The following is a 23,998-nucleotide window of genomic DNA, read 5'->3' as shown; positions in this document are numbered from 1 at the left end:
ATTCACCTCCTAAAAGTGACCTTCACTCAGGCCCCAGTCCAGGAGCCATTTAGGTAGATACATGATTTGAAGCTGGAGCAGTCCCTGAAATCAATCAGTGATGGTGTGATGAAGGTTATTTCTCTGGGGCAGGCACAGATTCTGCCACCCTTAGCAGTAACTTACTCTGCCAACACAACTCGGCCAGCCGCAGTCCTTCGGGATCGGATCCTACATGAGTCAATAGCTAGGGCCGGATTCTGCTGCCCTTCCTCAGCCTGGCAATGTGTTACTCCGCCAGCCGCTATTACTCACACTGAGGAAAGGCAGCAGAATCTGGTCGCAGTCGTTGACTCATGTAGGGCCCGATGCTAAAGCCCTTGAGGGGCAGAACCGGAGTTTTGAAGGAGGAAGGACACTGGGACTAGGAGATCTGTTCTTACAGCCCCTCCGCCCTCTGCAAACATCCTCGGGACTCGGGGTCTAAAAACCTCCTCCAAACAGCCTGGGGACCCTCCAGGGCTCCCTGTCCCTACCCAGCTCCCCGCTCCATGCCCGCCGGGCGCTCGCTGCACCCCGACCCCACCGGCCGGGGCTGGGCAGCAGGGGGCGCTGGGCACAGCGCTGAGCCCCCGGGGCCCGGCTCCTCCAACAGCTGCACTTGGGTGAGGCTGCCAGACACGTGGGGAGGCCCGGAGCCGGCGAGCTGCTGGAGCCGACGCCGGCAGGGAGCTGAGGGCGGGGAAAGAGGGAGCCCCGGAGCCAGAGCGTGGCTGGCCGGGCCCCAGCAGCGCCGGGCACAGGCGCGACTCCCTGCCCTGCCCTCTTTGCTCCCCGGGGCAGCGAGTGCATCCTCGGCTCGGCCCCGTTCAAAGGCAGCCCGGTTCCCCGCTCCCCGCTCCGAGGAGTAGCAAGAGGGAGCCGCTGCCCAGGCCCGCGGCGAGCTGTGCGCGGGACCCACCTGCTCGCCTGGCCGGCCGCTGAGTCCCGCTCTCTCCCCAGCCTGCCCGTCTCTCCCCCCACCCCCAATTTGTTTTGGTCCTTCCTGCCCTTTTCCCTTTGTTGGGCTGCTGAGGGGAGATCTCCATGGAGACGTGGGGAGCGGGCGAGCAACAGGCTGTGCTCAGCTTCAGGGAGTGGCGGGAGTCTCCGCCAAGACATGGCGGGGGGCGCACACGCTAGATAGGAAAGGGGGGGGGGTGAGTGAGCTGCTCTAGCACGGGACGCTTCTGCCCCAAGAAGGAGCAACCAGGGGACCCCCCCCTCCTCCATCCAAGTGCAAGGCTGCGCCGGTCTGGAGCCCGAGCCCCGCGCCCGGGCAGGTGCTACCCGCGCCATCCACTCACCTCTGCCCATTTCCTCTCACCAGCCTTGCTCCTGCCCTAGTGAGTCTAAACAGCGCTGGCTCCCAGCTGCGGGTCGTCTCCCTGCTGTAGCACGGCTCTGCGGGTTGGGAGCCCTGGGGCTAGAATGGAAGCCGAGTGGTTTTTAATGCCCATTTAGTGAGGAGTTTTCCCTTTGGGGAGTAAGCAGCTTTGCACAAGGGTTCCACATCCCTCCCCGTCTTCCCCAACATTTTAGACGCACCGTGTCCCTGGGCTTGGCTTCTCTACCCCATGTTACTGCCGCTGAACAGGAGTGTGAAGAACCAAATGCGCTGACACGATGCTGGTCGCAACTTTTTATCAGCATAGACCAGGGTACCCTATGTTCCACAGAGTATCAGCTGATCGGCGCTTAACCTCCCGTCCTATAACCTTCAAAGAGCTCACTAAAAGAGAGTTAACTTCTATTTTATCCAGTATGCTGCAAAATCATAGAAATTCTGCGCTAAAGGGAAATGAACCTTTTATGGCTAAATGCTTTATTATTGCAGAATTAATATGTTGGTATGAAAAGAAAAAAAGGCTGGACTAGAGCCTGTGCCAGGGAATTATAACCTAAATGTGTGTGCCAAGAAACTATTCTGTTTCCTAATGCGGAAACTAGCACTAAGACTAACATTCGCTGCAATGTAATTTGGCATTTTTGTTAATTTATTGTATTACTTATCAGTAATATGATTTACAGTCATATCTGAAATACAGTACATTTCTGACTGCTGTGAATTCAAGGGAACAAACAGAATAGATGTTATTTATGTTTTCTTTACTTGGAAATAAAAACAACTCCAACTCAATACTGTTGTTTTGGGGGAGGTCTGTTTGTTTTTTAAGTATAACACCACAAATGTCAAAGGTGTAAACTGTTTAAAATATTACATTAACTGCTTTTAAGAAATATTTATATAAAATGTATTCTAGATCTCCAAAGAGTATATTTCTGTGAAAATCATCAGTAACAGAGAGAATCAGAAGCAACTATTGTACCATATACTTTCAATTAGTGAGACTCAAGATAAAAAAAATTGAAAATTATTTTTTATATAAATTTAGTTGTTATGAAGGGTACTAGACTGAAATCATTTAGGAATTAAGTCTTCCATTTATCCACAGAACAGATTCAACATGAACACTGATGCAAGCTTCCTGCATTGTCTTAACAGTGTATATTACCTACAAGCCATAGAGATCATCTCTAGAGGTGAAATTATAATTGGGGCCCTATTCAGTGCCAATTGAAATCACTGACAAAATTTTCATTGCCTTTCAAGGAGCAGAATTCTGATTCTCCATACCTATTCAGTTCTTTGCCTCTCTGCTAGCAGGGCTACCAATGCAAACATCAACAAACAAATAATAGGGCTGGGACCACTAACTCCTAACACAAAGGCCACTGAAAAGCCCATCAGATAGTAATGACTTTTGATGACCAGCAGCCTTGGCTGGATTTGAACCAGTGTTCTAAAAAAGAAAATCTTGTGAGACATCCAGCACCCCAGCCTTACAAAAATAGAAAGTTTTTAAATGGTAGTTAATTCTGTTAAAAAACCATTGAAATTAAGTCTTAGCTGCATAATGGATAATATATAAACTCAAAAATTGAATATGCTAACCACTAGATCAGGGGTCAGCAACCTATGGCACATGTGCCAAAGGCAGCACGTGAGATGATTTTGAGTGGCACTCACAGTGCCTGGGTCCCGGCCACTGGTCCTGGGGGCTCTGCTGCCATCCTGCGGGTCCCAGACGCTGGCCCCGCTGCTGGCCCCGGGTCCGGCCACCAGTCCTAGGGTCTCTGTTGCCATCCTGGGGTCCTGGCCTCAGCCCGGGGCTCTGCAGCCGCCCCCAGCTGTGGCCCACTGGCCCCAGCCTGGGGCAGTGTGGGGTGTAGACAGGGGCAAGAGGGGGCACAGCTCAGAACCCCCACCTTAAAAATTGTTCCAGTGCCACTGTACTGGGATATTTTTAAGTCCTGATTTGCTGCTTGCATCACTATCACACCACGTGGAACAGCGCACTGCATTTGACGTTGTGTGTGCCATCTGTCGTGATTTTTTTTTCCACTGTAAGTTGAGGGGTACATTTGACAAAATGTCAGCTCCTAAGAAAGCAAAGTTAGATGTCCGTTCATTTCAGCCTTCGACAGACACATTTGGATTTATTCAAAAGAAGGACTGTGCTGTTTGTGCTTTCTGTTGTGAAAGTGTTGTTTGTCGCACATCAGGTGTTCGACAACATTTTCAAACAAAGCACGAGAAAACCTTTCTTGACGAAGCAGACAAGACTGAATTGATCAAAAAGGCAGTAGCAGGATATGAGAAGCAAAGCAGTGTTTTTAAATTAAGCAATTCAGAGCTTAATAATGTGATGAATACAGTGGTGCAAATTGTGAATGTCCTTGTTGCTCGATCTGCTTTGACTCACAGACAATTTCAAGCACTTCTAGAAGAGATGGACAGTGCTTATAATGACATTCCACTTCACAGCAACATGTGGTGGGGCTAAGTCATGGCAAGGTTTTGGTGCGCTTTGTAAACTGTTTTGATGCAATCAAGGCTTTTTTGTTGGAAAAAGGACAAAACTACCCTGAACTGGATGATGACAAATGGCTGTGTAAGCTCATGTTTCTAACTGATATCACCACTCACCTAAACGAACTCAACCTCCTTCTCCAGGGTGCAGGGCAAACAGTACTGGATCTTCATGAAGCCTGGAAGGCATTTGTTGTAAAACTAGCAGTTTTTTCTCGGGATATTCAAACTTCGACTTTCTGTTACTTCCAACACATAAAAGAGCTATCGACACATTGCACTGTCAGTGTCAATGAGATTGGAATATACATGCAAGAACTGGAATCAGAATTTTCTGACAGAGTTCAAGATTTCCAGCGATTTGGCCCAATGGTTTCTTTTCTAATTAAACCTGAAAAGTTCAACAAAAGCTACTTGGATTTGTCTGTATTTCAGTGGATGGGTGTTGAAGATTTCGAAATGCAGCTCATTCAGTTAAAAAGAATTGTGAGCATCAAAGTTTGGAGATATGTGGAGTGCACTTAAAGCTATCGAGAGAGATCATGGGGCCTCTATTCTGACCTGCTGGACATCCCCGACAGTGAAATTTATCTGTTTGAAGAAAATTGCGTTTGCAATGCTTTCATCATTTGGATCCACATACCTGTGTGAACAGGTATTTTCACAAATCTGTCCTCTGTCCCTCTCGGAGCTGGTTAACAACTGATCACTCAGAAGCCTGTGTGCAGCTTAAAGTATCCAAATATGTGCCAGACATTGGAAAACTCAGCAAGGAAAAGCAAGGGCAAGGATCACACTAAACTGATAAGATCTGCATTTTAATTTAATTTTAAATGAAGTTTCTTAAACATTTAAAAAACTGTATTTACTTTACATACAACAATAGTTTAGTTATATATTATAGAGAGAGATCTTCTAAAAACGTTAAAATGTATTATTGGCACGCGAAACCTTAAATTAGAGTGAATAAATGAAGACTTGGCACACCACTTCTGAAAGGTTGCTGACCCCTGCGCTAGATAAATCAATCAAGGTATAAATAAAAATAAGTAGCCCGATCAAGCATGGACAATTCATGACACACATTTCCTTATGTGGTTATATCTTCAGGTTCTACAGTCACATATGGTGCAATATTTCTGTATCATGAGATATTCACTGATCATGTTACACTATAGGATTTTTCTAATAGCTGCACACAACACTGAAATTGTTAAGTAAACAACAGTGACATTTTAGTCAGAGCTTGCATAGCTTTTGAGTAAACCAAGTGACCTGAATTTCTGCTGGATAAGACGTTTTGGGCTTACAAATTCCCTGTGTTCTCCAGGTCTCGTTGACAAAAAAAAAGAAACAAGTGACCCAAGTTGCTGTGATGAAACCAAATGGGCAGTTTTTAAGGTATTTTATTAAAGCCCCACTCAATAAAGTGTGTGTGTGTTGGCACATTCCACTTTAATCAAAAGAGTACTCCCCAAACAAACATTTTTCTTTTATTCAGCATTTCCAGCAAATGTTTAAGTTTGAGTTTTTCACCAGTGTAGTGCCCAGAATGTAACACATGAACTTGTATACAATCTTAACAAGTTTAGTTTTTCCAAACTCTTACTCATAAGTAGCACTATAAAACACAATGGAGCTACTTATGAAAGTAAATATACTACTTGTATATTCATAGTTTTGCAGAATTGGGGCCAATCCTCCATCCTCTGAAGTCAAAAGAAATCCTGCCACTGAATTCAATTACATACAGGATCATGCCCTTTGTTTGTAAGCAGGAGTGCCATGGAGGCAGGTAAAAGAGACAGTTCCAAAATGGTCAATAGGCATTCAATAATTTGTGAATAAATTTGAAGTTTCTAGGTCTCACTGATTTTGAGATATGATGTGCCAAAAAAGCATGCTAACAATTTGCCAGTGTTGATTTACTCCTAATTTTTCCAGCTTCCATACCTCAGAAACTTTAAATGTAAATAGTGAGGGAGGGGAAACACACACACACACACACAATCCCAATTACAGATGGGCTACTGTCTCTCTTTAGCAATGCCTTAAAACAGGGGTTCTCAAACTGGGGGTTGGGACCTCTCAGGGGGTCGTGAGGTTATTACATGGGGGGTCACGAGCTGTCAACCTCCACCCCAAACCCTGCTTTGCCTCCAGCATTTATAATGGTGTTAAATAGATAAACAAGTGGTTTTAGTTTATAAGAGGGGTCGCACTCAGAGGCTTGCTATGTGAAAGGGGTCACCAGTACAAAAGTTTGAGAGCCACTGCCTTAGAATGTACTTTAATTAAAGTATCAGAGGGGTAGCCGTGTTAGTCTGGACCTGCATGCGTCTGACGAAGTGGGTATTCACCCACGAAAGCTTATGCTCCAATACATTTGTTAGTCTATAAGGTGCCACAGGACTCTTTGTTGCTTTTTAATTAAAGTATATGAAATGGATGAAATCTATTCAAACCACATAAAGCTTAGAGTATTCAGGCATTTATGTGGAAGAAATGAAGAACTGTTGGCAAGGTGAAATCCAACCCTTCCCAACCAGAGCTAGGGAACATGGCTGCTAGTCTCCCCACCCTACCTCCCACTTCCTTCAGGTACTACTCCAGCCTTTGAGTTGGAATAGTGGCCACAGCCCTTTTGTGCCAGTTGCACAGGGTGCTGGGGCCATTGGATTTACACAGATGTAGATATGTGATCCTGCCTCATTTCCATTATGCTGTTCTGTGAGAGAATGGGCCTGTGTTGAAGATCCTTTCCATAGCACATAGGTGATGCACAGGTGCACCTGTGTTACCACAAGCTCAGCTCCTATGTGGGGCTTTAGTACTGCAGAGGCCCTTGCACCAATGAATTACACCCAATAATTTTTCCTCTTCAGAATGGCATTCTGAATGCCTATTACTCAGTGCACTACAAAGTCATTTACGGATGAAGTAAAATTATAAACAAAAAATACATCTTGGACCAGCTCCTGCTCCACTGAAGAGGAAGAAATTTGCTGCAGATTTTCAATGAGGGTCTGATCCAACTCCCATTGGCTTCAGGAGTTGGAACAAACCCTGAAAGCAGGAAAAAGTCTTTTAATATGTTGTCCCAGTTACATATCTTCATGAGACTAATTAAAAATCTTTAAATGTCTGTACATCTAGTGTAATATAAGACTCTGGGTTATAGCTGATGTTTATAGGAATATGTGAGTTACTTAAAAGATGTGCTGTATTTTTGACTACTTACATTGGTATTGATTCATTGTAATTCAAGTGATTTTTCAAAAATTATGTTTATTGATATCTCTTTAATTACAAATAAGTGCTAAGTGTTACAAAAAACATTTTGTATACAAATATAATATATCATTTACCATTTCAATCAAAACCCATCAAGTGTTCCATGATTAAATCTTTTGTATCATATTTAAACTTGTGGCATTATTTGGCAAACACTAAATACATTAATAAGTATTGGCCCAACTCCCTGTAGATATAAAAATAAGATTCCTATCTCTATATGCCAAAAGCTCTTGAAGACATTTTCTTTTTTGAATATTTGTCCTTCCAATATATTGCACTGTTATACAAACTTTGAGTATAGGCTAACAAATGAAAGTAAGTTATAGTTATAATTATGGTCATGAACTCCTACAGCACTAGCCAGGCACATTTTGGTTCTAGGTCCCAGTACATAATAGTTCCCATTGGCTGGGAACGGCAAACTGCAGCCACAGGAAGCTGTGGGCGGCCATGCCTGCAGACGGTCAATGTAAACCAACTGTCTCGCGGCCCACTAGTGGATTACCCTGACGGGCTGCAGGTTGCCCACCACTGGTCTATACACTCATTAAAACTCTAGGTGAAAACCTGGCCCCACTGAAGTCAACATACATTTTACCATTGAATTCACCGAGGTCAGGATTTCACCCATAATATTTTATATGTTGCTGCCACATTCATTGTCTCAACTGGCTAAAGTGATCGGTTCCTGTTTCTGACTATTTATGCTATCTGCCTTCCCTACACAGAATAAAATAGACAAGCAGTATTCCAAAGATATATCATTGTTGCTAGAGTAGCAACTCTATTATGACCATTAGATGAATATTATTTCTTTATAATGATTAAATATTTATGATAAAGGCTGCGTGTCTGTCACGGAAGTCATGGATTCCGTAACTTTCCACAACCTCTGTGACTTCCACAGCTGCAGCGGCCAATGTGGCTGACCCCACGGCCACCCAAGCAGCTGACCTCAGGGCCAACTGCTCAGGTGGCCCCAGGGACATCCGCCCCAGCCACTGCTGGAGTGGCCCCACAGCCAGCCGCACTGGCCGTTGCTGGAGCGGCCCTGAGGACAGTCGCATCAGCCGCTGCTTGGGCAGCCCCGGGCAGCTGGTTCCAGGGACCATGCGAGCAGCGGCAGGTGCGGCGGGCCCTGGGGACTGTCCGAGCAGCGGCAGGTGCGGCGGGCCCTGGGGACCGCCTGAGCAGTGGTCCTGGGGGCAGATGGAGCAGCAGCTGGTGGGGCTGGCTCCAGGAGCCCCCCAGAGCTGCAGCACCCCAGGGGCCCCCCAGAACTGCAGCACCCCTGGGCAGTTAAGATTTAGTCAATGGTATTTATATAAAGGTCATGGACAGATCACGGGCCCGTGAATTTTTGTTTATTGCCCATGATCTGTCCATGACTTTTACTAAAACTGCCAGTGACTAAATTGTAGCCTTCTTTATGATAGAATATTTTAAAGTATTAACCCAACTCACAATTTTGTTATTATACATGGGGAACAAATATTTGATAATGGATTCTTCTACCTAGCATACGAAGGTATAATATGATCCAATGGTTGGAAAGGGAAGCTAGACAAACTGTTTGGAAATACATTGGAACAAGATACAAAGCAATGTGGTGGATCCTCCATCACTGGAAATTTTAAAATCAAGAACAGATGTTTTTCTAAAAGATAAGGTCTAGAAATTATTTTGGAGGAGTTCTATGAGCTTTGTTATACAGATGGTCAGACTAGATGATCACAATGGTCCCTTCTTTGAATTCATAGGAAGGTGTCTCGTGAATAACTGACTGATTTAAGTTTATATACTATTTTTCTCCACAATCAGCCGAATTTAGTTCACAGGAGATGGAAAGTTAGGTTTCAGCATATGAAGTGATGAATGATACAAAACAGCCATAACTTTTAAATATATTTATTTTTCCTTTTTATAGTGACTATTTCTCATTATAAAAACAATATAATAATCCAACTTCTTTATTATTTTATTAAATTCTGACAGTTTAAGTATCTATGAGAATTGCTTGCCCAAGAAATTCTGAGATTCTTAGCCAAGAATTTTAGTTTCAAAATAATACACAAGTGAACTCCTGGACTCACTGAAGTCAATGACTTAACTACCAATGACTTCAACCGGGCTAGGAATTCACCAATGAGTTTCTAGGGTAAGCAATACTTCTGAAAATGGGCATAAAGCTAGATTCTCAATTCTTAAGAATTACAATAAATAGTTGATGGTTAAGAAAATGGAGAGTACTTTTGGCAGCAGATATACAGGACCATGTGCATCCACAGACTAATTTTATATATGAATTTCACTTATCTCCTTACAATCAATGTTATATCCTTTTCAATGGGAGCATGTTTCTTCTTGACTCCAAATGATTTGAGACTTAGATTCAGCAAGTGTGCCCAATCTTAATATTACTTTAAAACAATCTTTAAATTTAGTTTGTTTAAATAAAAAATATTAAACATGAGCATTTCAACCCATGAAACAAAGGGTAAAACCAAAACAGAAGGTGCACTGGTCCACTTTGAAAACAGAATACCTTCACAGAATCTCACTCCAGCATCCTCATAAAATAATACAGTAAAGAGCAATTTCTCCTCTGATTGGTTGTAAAAAGTTAAAAATTGATTTAAAGTATAAGCCTATGGTGAACGGCAGAGTTTTTACATATTTTTAACAGAAGTCTGAACCACCCTTCATACTTAGCCCCTTCTATCCAATCACAATATTTAAAATGTATATATGATATTAAAAAAGCAAAATGCCATAGATTTAAGGAATGTAACATTATACTAGGATTTAGGCCACAGGTTTTTTCAAACTACAAAATTAAAAAGACTACATTCATCATGTTGCTCAGTGGGTTCAAGTTTAAGCAGATTTCAGTCACTGAGTAATGCCTAATGGAACTGTTAATAAGATAAAAGCAAAAGTTTTCACAAAAATTAACTTTTGGATACAGTTGGCCCAATTCAATCAAGTTTAAATTTTAAAAGTCGAATTAGTTTTCATCAGCATATTGGATAGAAGTAAATAATTGTCAAATTAATAATCTGATATAAAAGAAATTATATATTTGCCAATGTCTGAAAATGTTTTTGCTGTAATATTTCTATGCAATTTTTACTAAATTTGCTAAGAAACCAAGTTGGCTGAAACATTACTGTTAAAATATATTTTTCTATATAGTATTTATTCAGTCTGCCCAATGCCAAAAAATATATAATTCAATGATAGGAAGCCAACTTCAATTCTCACTGTGAAATCAGTTACACAGAATCCATCAGATGTTCAGTTCCATTGGCATGAACAGTCTGTAGGCTCTTGGATGACGTACATCACTTCAGTGCCATTTCCTGAGCAGTATAGTGGCACAGTCAGATTCTGTACTCCATTTTCACGACAACATTTACAGAATCTTAAATGGCTATCGATATTGACATTAAAAATTGTAGCTGAGGGGCATTTCCCTTCACAGGAAGCCACATTTATCTATTAGTGACAGAGAAAGAGAAATTATCAAACAAGTTTCATTAACAAGATGAAACAAAACATTTCAAAATTAACTGTAATCAGAATCTGTTTTTACATTTAAAAATATCCAGGGTTTTGTAAAGGATTCTGATATGTAATAATTATTTTCCCTATTAAAAATCATTTGAAAGTTATCGCATACAAAATTATGTTAAATGGTTATGTCAATTCTAAGTTGAGGTGAGTCTCTTTGTTCTTGCCTTTTCTTTTTTAAATGAAGTCAGCTTCTAAATGTTGAATTGTTTTGTACTTGTGACCACATATGTTGGCTGAGCCTGAACAAAATTTGGTGCTTTATTCTAAAGCTGTTTATCACTAACTTTTACCTTATACTACCTTCTTCTCCAAGCAATCCACGCCCTAATCCTGGCCTAGCACTGTTGTGGAAGAGCATCTAGGCTTTTGAAGGTAATGAGCCAGATACTAATGTATAAAAGATGACTTAAGTTATATCCAGGTGGAGCTATATGGTACTCCTTAATTAAGGCCTGATCCAAAGTCCACTGAAGTCAATGGAAAGATTCCATTGGGCTATGGATAGCAGGCCCTTAAACAGGGATATTATTCCTGTGAGAGCAAAAGCCTACCCCATACATAGGTTTGCCCACACATAGGTTTCATCCCAAGCTTTAATAGTTAGAGATTGCCTTAAGTCCTAAATCATAGAATCACAGGACTGGAAGGGGCCTCAAGAGATCATCTAGTCCAGTCCCCTGCACTCATGGCAGGACTAAGTATTATCTAGACCAGTGTTTCTCAAAGCCGGTCCGCCGCTTGTTCAGGGAAAGCCCCTGGCGGGCTGGGCCAGTTTGTTTACCAGCCACGTCCGCAGGTTCGGCCGATCACGGCTCCCAATGGCCACGGTTCGCCGTTCCAGGCCAATGGGGGCTGCAGGAAGCAGCGTGGGCCGAGGAATGTGCTGGCCGCCCTTCCCGCAGCCCCCATTCGCCTGGAACGGTGAACTGTGGCAAGTGGGAGCCGCGATCGGCTGAACCTGCGGACGCGGCAGGTAAACAAACTGGCTCAGCCTGCCAGGGGCTTTCCCTGAACAAGCAGCGGACCGGCTTTGAGAAACACTTATCTAGACCATTCCTGAAAGGTGTTTGTCTAACCTGCTCTTAAAAATCTCCAGTGATGGAGATTCCACAACCTCCATAGGCAACTTATTCCAGCACAAGCTTTAATATCCCTTCCAAAAATTTTGTCTTGAATTATAACTCTGTATCTTCTTAGATATAAATGTCTAATCCATTTTTGAATCTTGTTAAGTTCTTGGCCTCAACAACTTCTTGTGGCAATGAGTTCCACAGCTTAATTACACATTGTGTGAAAAAGTATTTCTTTTATTGGTTGTGAATATCCCACTTTTTCATTTCATTGAAAGTCCCCTAGTTCTTGTATTATGAGACAGGGAGAACAGTTGCTCCCAATCCACCTTCTCTACGCCATTCATTATTGTATATACTCTATCATGTCTGTTATTTGTCTTCTTCCTAATGTACACAATCCCATTCTTTTTAATCTCTCTTCATCTGCAAGTTTTTCTATGACCTTGAATATTCTCGTCCCTGTTCTCTGAACTACCTCCAGTTTTGCAATACAATTTTTGAGATGGGGTGATCTGTACTGTACACGGTATTCCAGGATAGGCCACATCATTGATTTAAAGACATATTTTTGAGATTATTCTCCCTCCCATTCCTTATGCATCCTAACACCTTGTTAGCTTTTTTTGATTGCAGCTGTGCATTGAGCAGAGGTTTGAAATGAGCTATTTTGGATTGATACAGTTAATTTAGAACCTTGTAAGAGTAGCTTACATTTTTCCTCTCAATGTGTATTACTTTTATATTTGCCTACATTAAATTTCATTTGCCATCATGTTGCCCATTTACGTAATTTGTTTAGATCTCTCTGAAGTTCTCAGTCTTCTCTGGTCCTGACTAACCTAAATAACTTTGTCAGCTGCAAACTTTGCTACGCCCCTATTCATACTCCTTTCCAGATCATTAATAAATATATTAAACACCACAGGACCTAGTAAGGAAGTGTCGGACACCTGCTGTTAACCTTTTGCAATGATGAAAATTGACCACTTAAACCTACTCTTTGCATTCTAGGTACTAGCCAACTTTTGAACCATAACAATACTTTGCTTCTCACCCCATAACTATTTAGCTTTTTTAATAGCCTCTTGTGTGGGACCTTGTCAAAGGCCTTTTGGAAGGCTAAATAAATTATGTCAACTGGTTCTCCTTTTTCCACTATATTACTGACACATTCACACATGCACATAACAGGTTTTATAGCTGAGACCTCACCAAAACAGAGAGGTATGATGTCTTATTAAATTATCTCCATAAAGGCGATCATCAATGTATGATATAGAGAGACTTGTCATGTGGAAGAGAGAAGAACATTTACATCAGAGAGCTCTTTAAGGAGGAATATGTTTCCATCATTTATAAGTGGAAGCATTTATACTCCCTTTTTTGAGTAACTCCTCTTTAGGGATGTTATTTCATGATGGAGAGGTCAGTGCCTTTGTCAGTGATAAGCAATTATACTGTGTACTTTTCATTTGGAGTCAGATGTTATTCCAGGTAGAAGGGCTCAGCACTTCTGCCATGTATGGGCAAAAGTAATTAATTTTTACCCCACTTATGAGTAGAATAACATTTCCAGGGTGAGAGGTCTGCTTGATGAGAGGATAACAGCATTTTTTGTTGTATATTGATGTCTGCAATCCTCTTTTTCATACTGGTTTTATTAGTATGACTCATACTCATTATGAAACACAAAGACAACAGTTTTCTATACTTACAGGCCTCTGACTTATACAGTCACTTTTTCTTATAGTTGTTCTGACTGTCACTTTCTGGCAAATCCTTTCTTCCTTTCTACCTGATAAAATATAGAAAATGTTTATTCATTAAATAGACATTGTGTTCCGTTTATTCATTCTTTAAAATGTGAAAGGAGAATTCCAATAATTGTAATAATTGAATTCTTACATTTTAAATTAATAATATGGTAAAATATTATTTCCATATCTAAATCATTAGGCAATGACAAACCAGTAATATATTAATAAACATTTCCTGGAAACAAATACTATAGTTTCTAATTATCATATATGAACACATTAATCAGCATAGTCATAGAACATATAAAGAGGCTACAACTGTTGAAATGTTAGAGAGATTTAATAGTTATGTTGTAAAGCTTTTGAAGATTGAACCCACATAGCAAAGACAAACCCAGTGAATAGAAAAGGGCAAAATGCTGTATTTCAAACTCTATCAATACTAAGGCTGAACTTATGAAAACAACAGACACTAACTTGAAATTAGTGTTAATTATATTATTTAAAAGACATATTTTACATAATTATATCCTTGCTCTTGCTCCTTAGAACACTTCTGGAACTGGCTATCATTAGAAGGTAAACCAGCTTTAAATATCCAGCACATAGACTAGGGTCCAGGTTTACTGATTGTGGGAGAGGTCTGACAGGGCTTTGGGAAGACTTAGTAGGAGATATGCACATCTCCTCCACGTATGTGGGGTATTTTGTAGTAAATACTACTCCCATGGCTGAAGCTGGTAGTACTGGGGATAGCAAATGCTCATAGAGGTTTATGAAAAGATTACATTTTTCTACAGTTACGGATTTTTGTGGATTTTTCTTTTAGCCTTTGGAAAATGAATATTAAGGATACTTGTGTCACAAAACAACTAAAGCCATGATACTGAAACAAATGCAAAGGTTACACAAAACCCCCATACCACAGGACACAAGATAAGTTGTGCTAGCTGTATCTATTATACAATATACATTTACTACACCAATTTCACAACCAAATCAGAAGTCACTGTATAACTGTGTTGCCACATAATCATTTTGCATCTTCAGCATCTAAATTAAGTGGGACTAACCAACAACGTCCCTCTTCACTTCAACACAATCCCATTCCTGCTCCACAGGAAGGGCGGAACATATGTTTTGTAAGATCAGCAAGCTCTGAGCAATCCAGTGACGCATGTGGAGTAGCCACGGAGCCGGTGGGTACTCCATGTCAGGAGTAAAGCACGAATCTTCTGGCTTCAGGGGATAGATGCCATGCTATCCTCTGACAAATGCTATGCAGAATCAAGATCAGGTTGGTTGGTATACTAAACACTGTACTCTCTTACCAAAATTGCTGTGCAAGGGCTTGTCTAAACAGTGATTTAGTGCGCAGCAAGCAAGGGGTGTAAATTTACAGTGCGTCACCCATTGTGCACTAAGTAGCTCCTGCACACTAAAAGTTACATAGTGCACTTTGATCTACTACTGACAGCACGTTCCAACAATTAATGGGCTTAATCCTGAGACGCACTGAGCAATAGGAACCTACAGAGGATCTCTGCTCTATGGAAGACTCCAGGGGATCAGCACCTGTCAGGATCAGGCCCAATACCAGTATGGTATTGGTTATATTACATTGATAGTCAAGTATAAATATATCCCTACAAACAATTATGTTATATAAAAAAGAAAATACATTATTAAAAATAATAATACCTGGTTCACAATTTATACTATCAGTAGAGACTACAGGGCTAATGGCAAAGGGTAATACACCCAATCCAGAACCTGGCAGAATTATTAGGAATATAAGTTTCTTGTAAAATAAAAACATTTTTACACAAATAACATTTCATTAATTCTTACACTGCCAACTGCAATTTTTCTTTTGGTAAAAACGTAATGAACTTCCCTGTTTGCCTTCCAAATTTAGAAATTCTGCAGTTGCTGAAAATCTCACTGATAACACCCTAGACTTAGTACTTTCCTGGTTAAGACAAAACTTCAACAGTGTTTCCATGCATACCACACTTTTGCAATGGGTATCTCATAACTATGGCAAGGTAAGAATTAAGTATATGAACTCACTTTGCATGCACTTAATCAAGCTCTTTTCAAAAGGATTACTTGTTCCCATTACAACCCCCAGGTGTCGCAAGCTCTATTTTTAATTTGTCTTTTTAACTGCTTTACCCCAGGGCACATGCTTTTAGTTTGAAAACACAAAAACAAATAAAAATAAAATAAAATAGCATGTCATTGTATGTATTGTATTTTTGTTCTTAGCAGCCACCTCAGCAAATATTTCTGAAGTATAACAACGCCTTTCCTGAGGCCACAGAATATTGTGAAAGCTAAATCTTTCCTGATTACTGCAAAAAGCAGAAAATATTTGTAGCCATTAATACTTTAGTCTCATTCTCTAAATGAAACCCACCCAACTTGTATGGCTTCAGTGAAATATTTTGCAACTTTACTCCAACCAGTAAAAGAATAACTCCTTTGAACGTCGCTAGCACAATTCTTGTGCAAGGTTTTTTTTTATTATTATTATTATTATTATTATTATTGTTTTTCATTCTGAAAAAAAGTACTCTATTAAGCTACAATCATTTCTGGCTTCTTTGCTGTGTATATGAAGGAACAACATTCCATCCACATTCCTAAACATTGATTTTCAGGGCCTTGTATGTCATGGATGCTAAATATAATTTTATTTGATAAATATGAATAGATAAATATATGCCTTTATGCAGCCACTCTTTTAAAAGAGATACACGTATACATACGCAGCTATCATATTGTACTTTTGAATGTCAAGTATGACACAGTGCAATATGAAACTATACTTATGTGTTCTTCTGCGATATTATTGATTACAGCTCATTTTAAAAAATGAAATTCAGGATTTCAAAGGCATTTTATGCCCAAAAATTTTAATTCTGAAGAAAAAAATTGTGCTTTCCAAACAGCTCTATTTTTGACATTTATTATTAGCTATTTATACAGAATCAAGGGTTTTATTTTATGTAGTTTAGAATTCACAGCCTAAATAACAAAGCTTTGTGTAGTTCAAAACTACAGACACAGGACCAGATTCTGTTCTCAGTCTGTTTTTACACTGGAGTAAAAAGAAATCAGAATCTGTCACATAACCTACGCCATAATTAAGAACTTGTATGTTTTAAACATGCACATTCATAGAATGTGAATATATAACTAGATAGCACAAGTGTACATTTGGTCTAGATTTGTGCCTTTTATCACCATCAATAATTATTTGCTTTACACCCTACAATTTTTTCATATTTTGGATTTAAATGCATTTTCCAAAATGGAAAGGGTTAACTTTTTAATTTTAAAAATATTGTATTCCAGCACTCTGACCCTAGAAAACATACAAGAACAAAACAGAATAAACCCATAATTATACAATTTGTTTCAAAATATGATCAAAATAGGTATCAATTTTAGAAAATTTGTTCTGAGCTTTTATAGAGAACACTATAAATATGTATATGTATCGTTTTGGAGTAATCTTAACAACAAACAAATCTTTTCATTATTTAAATTGAGATTACTTTTCATCTTCCTCAGGCTGTCTTTGGAGAGATTTGGTTATACTCCAGAAGGATAAGGTTAAATATCACCATATCAGCAGCCATATGAAGCAAGGCTTTTCAATAAACAGTTGTTAAAGAACTATAACAATTTTGTTTGATTTGGGGACTGCATGCTTTTTCCTTCCTTATGTCCCAGCAACTGAGTTAAAAAACACTGCTCTCCAAAACCAAAGCCAAACTAGCATGTATTGCAGCAGCTTTCTTCACTTACACGTCTTGCAGCAGCCATCATTATAAGTCTGTACAGTGCCTCCATTCTAGGAAAAGAAAAGGGGAATATATCAAAAAAGACTGTGCCCAATGGAATGCCCTGCTGTATCCAATTACATTTAGAACATAATGGGCCAAATCTTCAGTTGGTGTAAATTGGTGCACCACCACCGATGTCAATGAAGTTACAAAAATTCACAGCAGCAAAGGATCTAGGGTCAAAATCTCCAATCTGTTTTAAAATAGAATATTTGAAAATCAACTTGCCATTATGATTGAGCTTATCTGAGCTGGTCTCTTTTGAATCAAGAGAGCAGTCATCTTCAATAGACATTACCATCCATTCTCCCACTGATGGCTCAATTAACATGGGGAGTTACTTAGACATTTACAAATTTCCATATATGAGTAAAATGTAATTTTGTTGAAGATTTAAAAGGATTTATATTGCTCATGTAGCACAGAAATGAGCACAGTGAAGATACCAATTAGATAGCTATTTACAACTGAATACCTATAATTTTGCATCATGTAATATATTTTCAGAGCTCTAATTCATCCCTTCATTCTAGTTTTTTGGTTTTCCTTTCACATTCTATAATTAATCTTTGTTACAGTTTTCTTCTCAAATGTATTGTAGGCAGGAATGCAGAAAACATATCAAAATGAGGAGATATTCCTTTTTAAATTAAAAAAAAAAGGATTTCTCTCATGCAGAACTGACATAATAAACAAGAGAAACTGTCCACACTTTTAATACATTTACAAAAATTGCAGATAAAGCAGGAGAGTGGATGGGATGGCAGTCTTGTACTAATACGGTACAAAAGATGTTTTTTTAAAATTTATAGTATTGGTTTTCTATATTGTTATAGAGAAATCACTGAATAATCAATTTTTCAAAAACAAGCACTTAAAGTTAGCTTCCTAAATCCATATTAGCTCCTAAATTAACCTAACCTGATTTTCAAAACTGCTGAGCAACCTCAACTCTCACTTGAAATCAATGCTTAGCACTTCTGAAAATCAGGTCAAACTGATTCAGAAGGATAATTTTAGGAACAGATGCTGGAAAATCTTGGCTATTATTATTATTATTATTAAAGAAAGATCCTAATAGAATGTGATGAAAAAGCTCCAGAAATAAGAAAAAGTTTTTAACAGTGTCAACATTACTTTATGATAAGGTACTTTATTTGGGATAGCCAGGAGAGTGGCTCTGTGCCCTTTCTAAATAGCATGCAACAGATTTATAGATCTTGTGCAGAATTTGAAATCAGTACTCAGGACAGATACTGCAATGTATTTTTAGGAGCATTGCTTGAACAGCCACAAGAGCAAGAACTAGAAACAAGAAACAGAATAATTAATTAGGATATAAGCTAGAAACATATATTCCCAAAACAACAACAAAAAAGTGTGTGTGTGAAGTATCTAAGTCCTTTGAACCATAGCTATTTGGTTTACAGATGTTAATTTTTAGGTAGGTATACTAAGTAATTTGTAATCTTCATGAACCAGAGCTATTTGTTTCACATAGAGCACAAAGTCTGCAGGCCTCCTGAAGTGTTTCTAATCTCTGTTCAATTTATGGAATTTTGAAACTCTGCTGCTGCACATTTATCTGCTAAGTTTCTAAGTGGCGTGAAACAGCTTATTTCATTTATGTGTTTATAAACTCTGTGAATTATAGGCCCTATTCAGAACTCTCTGCTCAGACAAAATTAAAGGGAGTAAGAACCCTATAAGAGTGCAGCTTAATACCAATTAAACAAAATTTTAAAAGTGGACGTTGTTTGAGATTTATGATATAACCCTAAAAACAAACAGAAGAATAGTAAATAAGACCATTCATTGCTCATTTAAAAGTTGTTACTTACCAAATGTTTTTTTAGATTAATCATTCTATGGAAAGTATAATATGGGCGTCAGACCCATAATAGTGCTGAAATGAATGCCAAGCTCCAAAACAAAAGATTAGTTATTATGATTTACATCACAAAGTACAAACCTTTGTGCATTCAGTCTCATTAAAAGGGGGGCAGACAACACTAGATCCCAGTATCATAGCACCTACAGCAGTCTTTGCACACTCATATTTGGTGCAATTGGAGACCCAGGTGCTTCCCTCCTACAAATACAAAACAAAAATACCAGAACAGACAGCAAGTTACAGCAGCACTGAAACTAGAACATTGTTTAGTTATAAAGGTGTTATTTCCACATGTAGCCAGACCCTGGGCTCTATTCCTCGCCAATGCACCAGCCAGAAGGAAGAGCCTGCACCTGAAAAAGGGCTGGTGCAACTTACTTCCCCGTGAATCAGAGTGGAAACTGAATTATGACTCAGAATAAGTAAGAGTCAAAGAGTCATAGAGTTTAAGGCCAGAAGGGATCACCAGATCATCTAGGCTGATGACCTGTAGATCACAGGCCACCAAACTACCTAGCACCTGCACATTAAACCCAGCACCAAAATTAAACCAAAGCATTACAGTCCACAGGAAGAGAATAGGAGGGACCGAGATGCTCCAGTGCCTGAGACTCCTGCAATGGCAGGGAATTGATTATGTAAGATATACATAGCTAATCCCAGTAAGTGATCCACACTCCATACTGCAGAGGAAAGTGAAAATACCTCAAGGTCACTGACTAGCTGACCTGTGGGAAAATTCCATCCCAATCCCACTATGACCATCAGTTGAACCTTGAGCATGTGAGCATGAGCCAGCCAGCTAAGCATGTGAGTGACAGACTGTTCAGTGCTATTTCAGAGCATTGGCCCACCCCGTCCAGTGTCCCATCTCCAACCATTTCTGATGCTTCAGAGGAAGGAGACCAAAAACAAAAACAAAACAAAAAAACAAAACCCAGAATATATTGGGGAAAGGTGAAATCCCTTCCTGATTTCCTGCAGGCAACCATGAAGCATGAACTGTAGGAACATATGAATATTAATCTTCTTAATATTATTAATCTTTCATTTATATCACACCTGCAATCCCAAAATGCTTTACAACCTCTCCAAAAAGTATATAGTACAGGAATCACTAACACCAATCACTGGAAGGCAGCCACTATTCTGTGTTCTGAGCCTCCACCAAAAAACATAATAGTAGCCATTGACCCAATCCTCTCTTTACAACTCACGTTGGCAAGTTTGCTGTATATGTCTGCTTAAGTGTTTGAACAAGAGCTTCCCTGACATCAATAATATTTCCAGTGTCTCTTAGGGAGCCTGATTTTCAGGTGTGCTGAGCACCCACAGCTCCCATTGACTTCAGCTGAAGTTGTGGGTGCTCTGCACTCCTGAAAATTGGGTGCCAACAGCTAGCTCCACAAAGGGACTTGGGCATTGCAATGCTAACTTTTAGGCACACTGCCACCCAGTTGAAACTGCAGCCCTCAGTTAAGCATCCAGGCTTCCTATGTAATGCATGGGGAGAGTTAGATGTCAACAAATGGGATTCACAGAAGCTAGCATGCTAAGCTAACCAGTAGGAAATGCCAAGGACAGGGGTACAGCTTAAGAACTTCAAAGGTAGTCAAGTGCCTAAGTCCAGGTTGGAGAGAGGCACCTATCTAAACCTGGGATTCACAGCTGTGAACTGTCTCCTGGAGTTAGGTGACTAGGTCTTTCTCATGAAAAACCAAAGAGAATGATTCCATTATAGCCAATAGCCCAGTGGTTAGGGCACTTGCAAAGATGTGGGAGACCTATTTGCAACCCCTGCTGCAGAGCAGAACTTGAACTCTAAGTCTCCTATATCGGAGGTAAGTGCCCTAGCCACCGAGCTATTGGGCATTCTTGGGGGAGGGGCTTGCACTATCTCCTGTTCAAATTGTTCCACTTTGTATAAAACACTAAAGATTCATTGGAGGAGGCATTTGAACTTGGGTCTCCCACATCCCTGAGAAGTGGCCTAACCACTAGGCTTCAGAGTTACTCTCACTTTTTGTTTATCTGGCCAAACGAATCTTTGCATTCTCAGACTGCCTACTTGATTGGGCCCCACAGACAAGAGGGGGTAAAGCCTAGTTTGAGAATCCCACCAGGGCTTAGCCACATGCTATAGTGTCAAGCTGTTCAGCAGTGGCAGGACTTAGGCAGTTTTGCACATGCGCAGTGGTGATAACTTAGGCACCTATGGGACTTTACTGGAAAATGTCAGGTGCCATGGGAATTTAGGTGCCTACAGCATTAGGTAGCAGTCAAGCAGAGATTCTGAGGACTCACTGATGCTTAAATGTTGGACTTATATGCCTAACTGCCAATTTAGGTGTCTAAGTTCCTTTATGGATTTAGCCCCAGGTGTTTAGATCAACTTCTCTGCTCCGCTATATCTGCTTGCTGATGACAGACAGCCATGTGGATACAGCTATATTAAATACCACAACTGTCCACATGGACAGACCAAAAGTAGGAATGTGAGAAATGATAATACAAGAACCAGCTAAAAGATGTCAGTTAGATACCTGAATATGTGCTACTGATACTATTATCGATACTACTGAATATGTGCTACTGATACTATGATTTCCTCCAGCTGTCCAGAGGCACTTACTTCATGTACAGATAGTGTTCCATTTTCAGTATAGAAAGTACAAGACACATTTTGGCAGGTTCCACAACAAACATGATGACTGGAAGAAGGAATGTATATTTGATGCTGTTAAAAAAGAAAAAAAATTAAATGAACCTTTTTTTTAACATATAGGTCACTAAGTTGATGGGGTGGTTTCCTTGTCTGTGTTCTCTCTCAATAGGGATGGTCACAAGTCACAAAGTTTGGATGTGAATTGACATTCAAATTCTCCAAAGTGTTAGGCAGGGACATGATCTGGTGTTTTGATTTAGGCCCATCTCTACTTCTGAGAGGTTACAAAAACTTAGAATTTTATTTTATGATGAACCATATGATCTTTGCCCGTTCCTCAAATCTTTCTATATTCTTAGTTAAATGAATGAAGTCCATTTTGACCATTAAAACATGACATACCAAAATGAACAAACAATATAGGAGATCTATTTTGGTGAGATATATTTACTTTTTATGGTACACATTTACAACAAGAGATTGCAAGAATGAAGACAAGTGGCTAAGAAAGAAAGCTGGGAATCAAATCTAAGAGAAAATGTGTCATTTATTAAAAGAGTAAAAAAGTGACACCATGGAATAGGAATCCCATCCCACAAGGAAAAGGGAAAGTGTTCCCATGGCATATTGTAATTTTTACTTAAATTTGTGCAATGTGTGTCCACTACAGCCTCTGGAAGTATGAATAATAATTCAAAAGCATCAAAATTAGAGAATTTTAATATTTACAAAAATCATCTTCTTCCACTCCCTACAAAAGAAACCACAAAAGAAATTCAACCCACTCAGGCAACCTCCCTCAAGCAAAAACCTAAGCAACTCAATAAGCTTTACAATGTGCCCTGGAGGGGGGTTGTCAAAACAGCTAGAAAAGTGAACCCAAAGTAGACATCTCTCCACTGAGAATATCCTGTGTTTCAAGAGGAGTAGCACAGAACTCACAGCCCATTGAGAAGGTGGACTAAGGTGGTATTAAGCCACCTTTGCATCCTTCCAATCCTGAGCTGCTCTGAGACCTCAGCATAATTTATGCAGTCCTGGAGGCCAGTTTAAGGGCTGGTCCACACTAACCCCCCACTTCGAACTAAGATACGCAACTTCAGCTATGTTATTCACGTAGCTGAAGTCGAACTATCTTAGTTCGAACTTACCGCAGGTCCACACGCGGCAGGCAGGCTTCCCCGTCGACTCCGCGTACTCCTCTCGTGGAGCAGGAGTACCGGCGTCGACGGCGAGCACTTCCGGGATCGATCTGGGATTGATTTATCGTGTCTAGACAAGTCGCGATAAATCGATCCCAGAAGATCGATTGCTTACCGCCGGACCCGGAGGTAAGTATAGACGTACCCTAAGTTACGGCTTCCTCCCAGGGACATTGTATAGTTTTAAGCACTGCCCAGAATCTCCACAGTGCTATGTGCTGTGGCCCTGTGCTCAACACAATCCTCTAGCCTGCCTCCTGGCACACCCCCTACACACCTGGGCTTATGAAGGGGTCCCTGGAAGGCAGCCTTACAAGGGAATTCTCCCTGACTGGATATTGGGCTTCTTAGGACCCTTTTACATTTTTCCAGCCCCTTCATCTGGCCTAAAGGGGCTGGAGCAGGGGTGAGGATCCTACCCTTTGTTTCTAAGATAGCTAAGGCCATGTCTGCACTTACCGGGGATTGAAGCTGCTGCGATCGATGCAGTGGGGGTCGATTTAGCGGGTCTAGTGAAGACCCACTAAATTAACCTCAGAGTGCTCTCCGGTCGACTCCGGTACTCCACCGGAATGAGAAGATTAAGGTAAATTGATGGGAGAGCATCTCCTGTTGACGCAGCAGTATAGACACCGTAGGAAGTTGACCTAAGCTACGTTGACTTCAGCTATGTTATTCACGTAGCTGGAGTAGCATAAGTTAGGTTAACTTACTGTGGTAGTGTAGACAAGGCCTAAGACTCAAACTTTAAAAGTTCTTCATATCATGGCAGTATTCATTATTGA

The 23,998-nt window shown here is 40.2% G+C and overlaps 1 protein-coding gene across 1 annotated transcript in view; it reads right to left on the bottom strand.

The window, feature by feature from the left end:
• Positions 1-10,486: 10,486 nt before the first annotated feature.
• Positions 10,487-23,998, bottom strand: part of OTOGL (otogelin like) — a 144,567-nt gene continuing 131,055 nt past the window's right edge. The window contains exons 53-57 of the mRNA XM_065403324.1: positions 21,979-22,083; positions 19,425-19,544; positions 17,411-17,460; positions 13,554-13,629; positions 10,487-10,687 (exon numbers count right to left, since the gene is read on the bottom strand). Coding sequence (XP_065259396.1) covers positions 10,487-10,687; positions 13,554-13,629; positions 17,411-17,460; positions 19,425-19,544; positions 21,979-22,083 — 552 coding nt within the window. The remainder of the gene's footprint in view (positions 10,688-13,553; positions 13,630-17,410; positions 17,461-19,424; positions 19,545-21,978; positions 22,084-23,998) is intronic.

This window comes from Emys orbicularis, chromosome 1 (assembly GCF_028017835.1).
Source record: "Emys orbicularis isolate rEmyOrb1 chromosome 1, rEmyOrb1.hap1, whole genome shotgun sequence".
Classification (NCBI taxonomy): Eukaryota; Metazoa; Chordata; order Testudines; family Emydidae; genus Emys; species Emys orbicularis.
The sequence above is the reverse complement of the archived record's forward strand: the minus strand, read 5'-3'. Positions and strand labels throughout refer to the sequence as shown.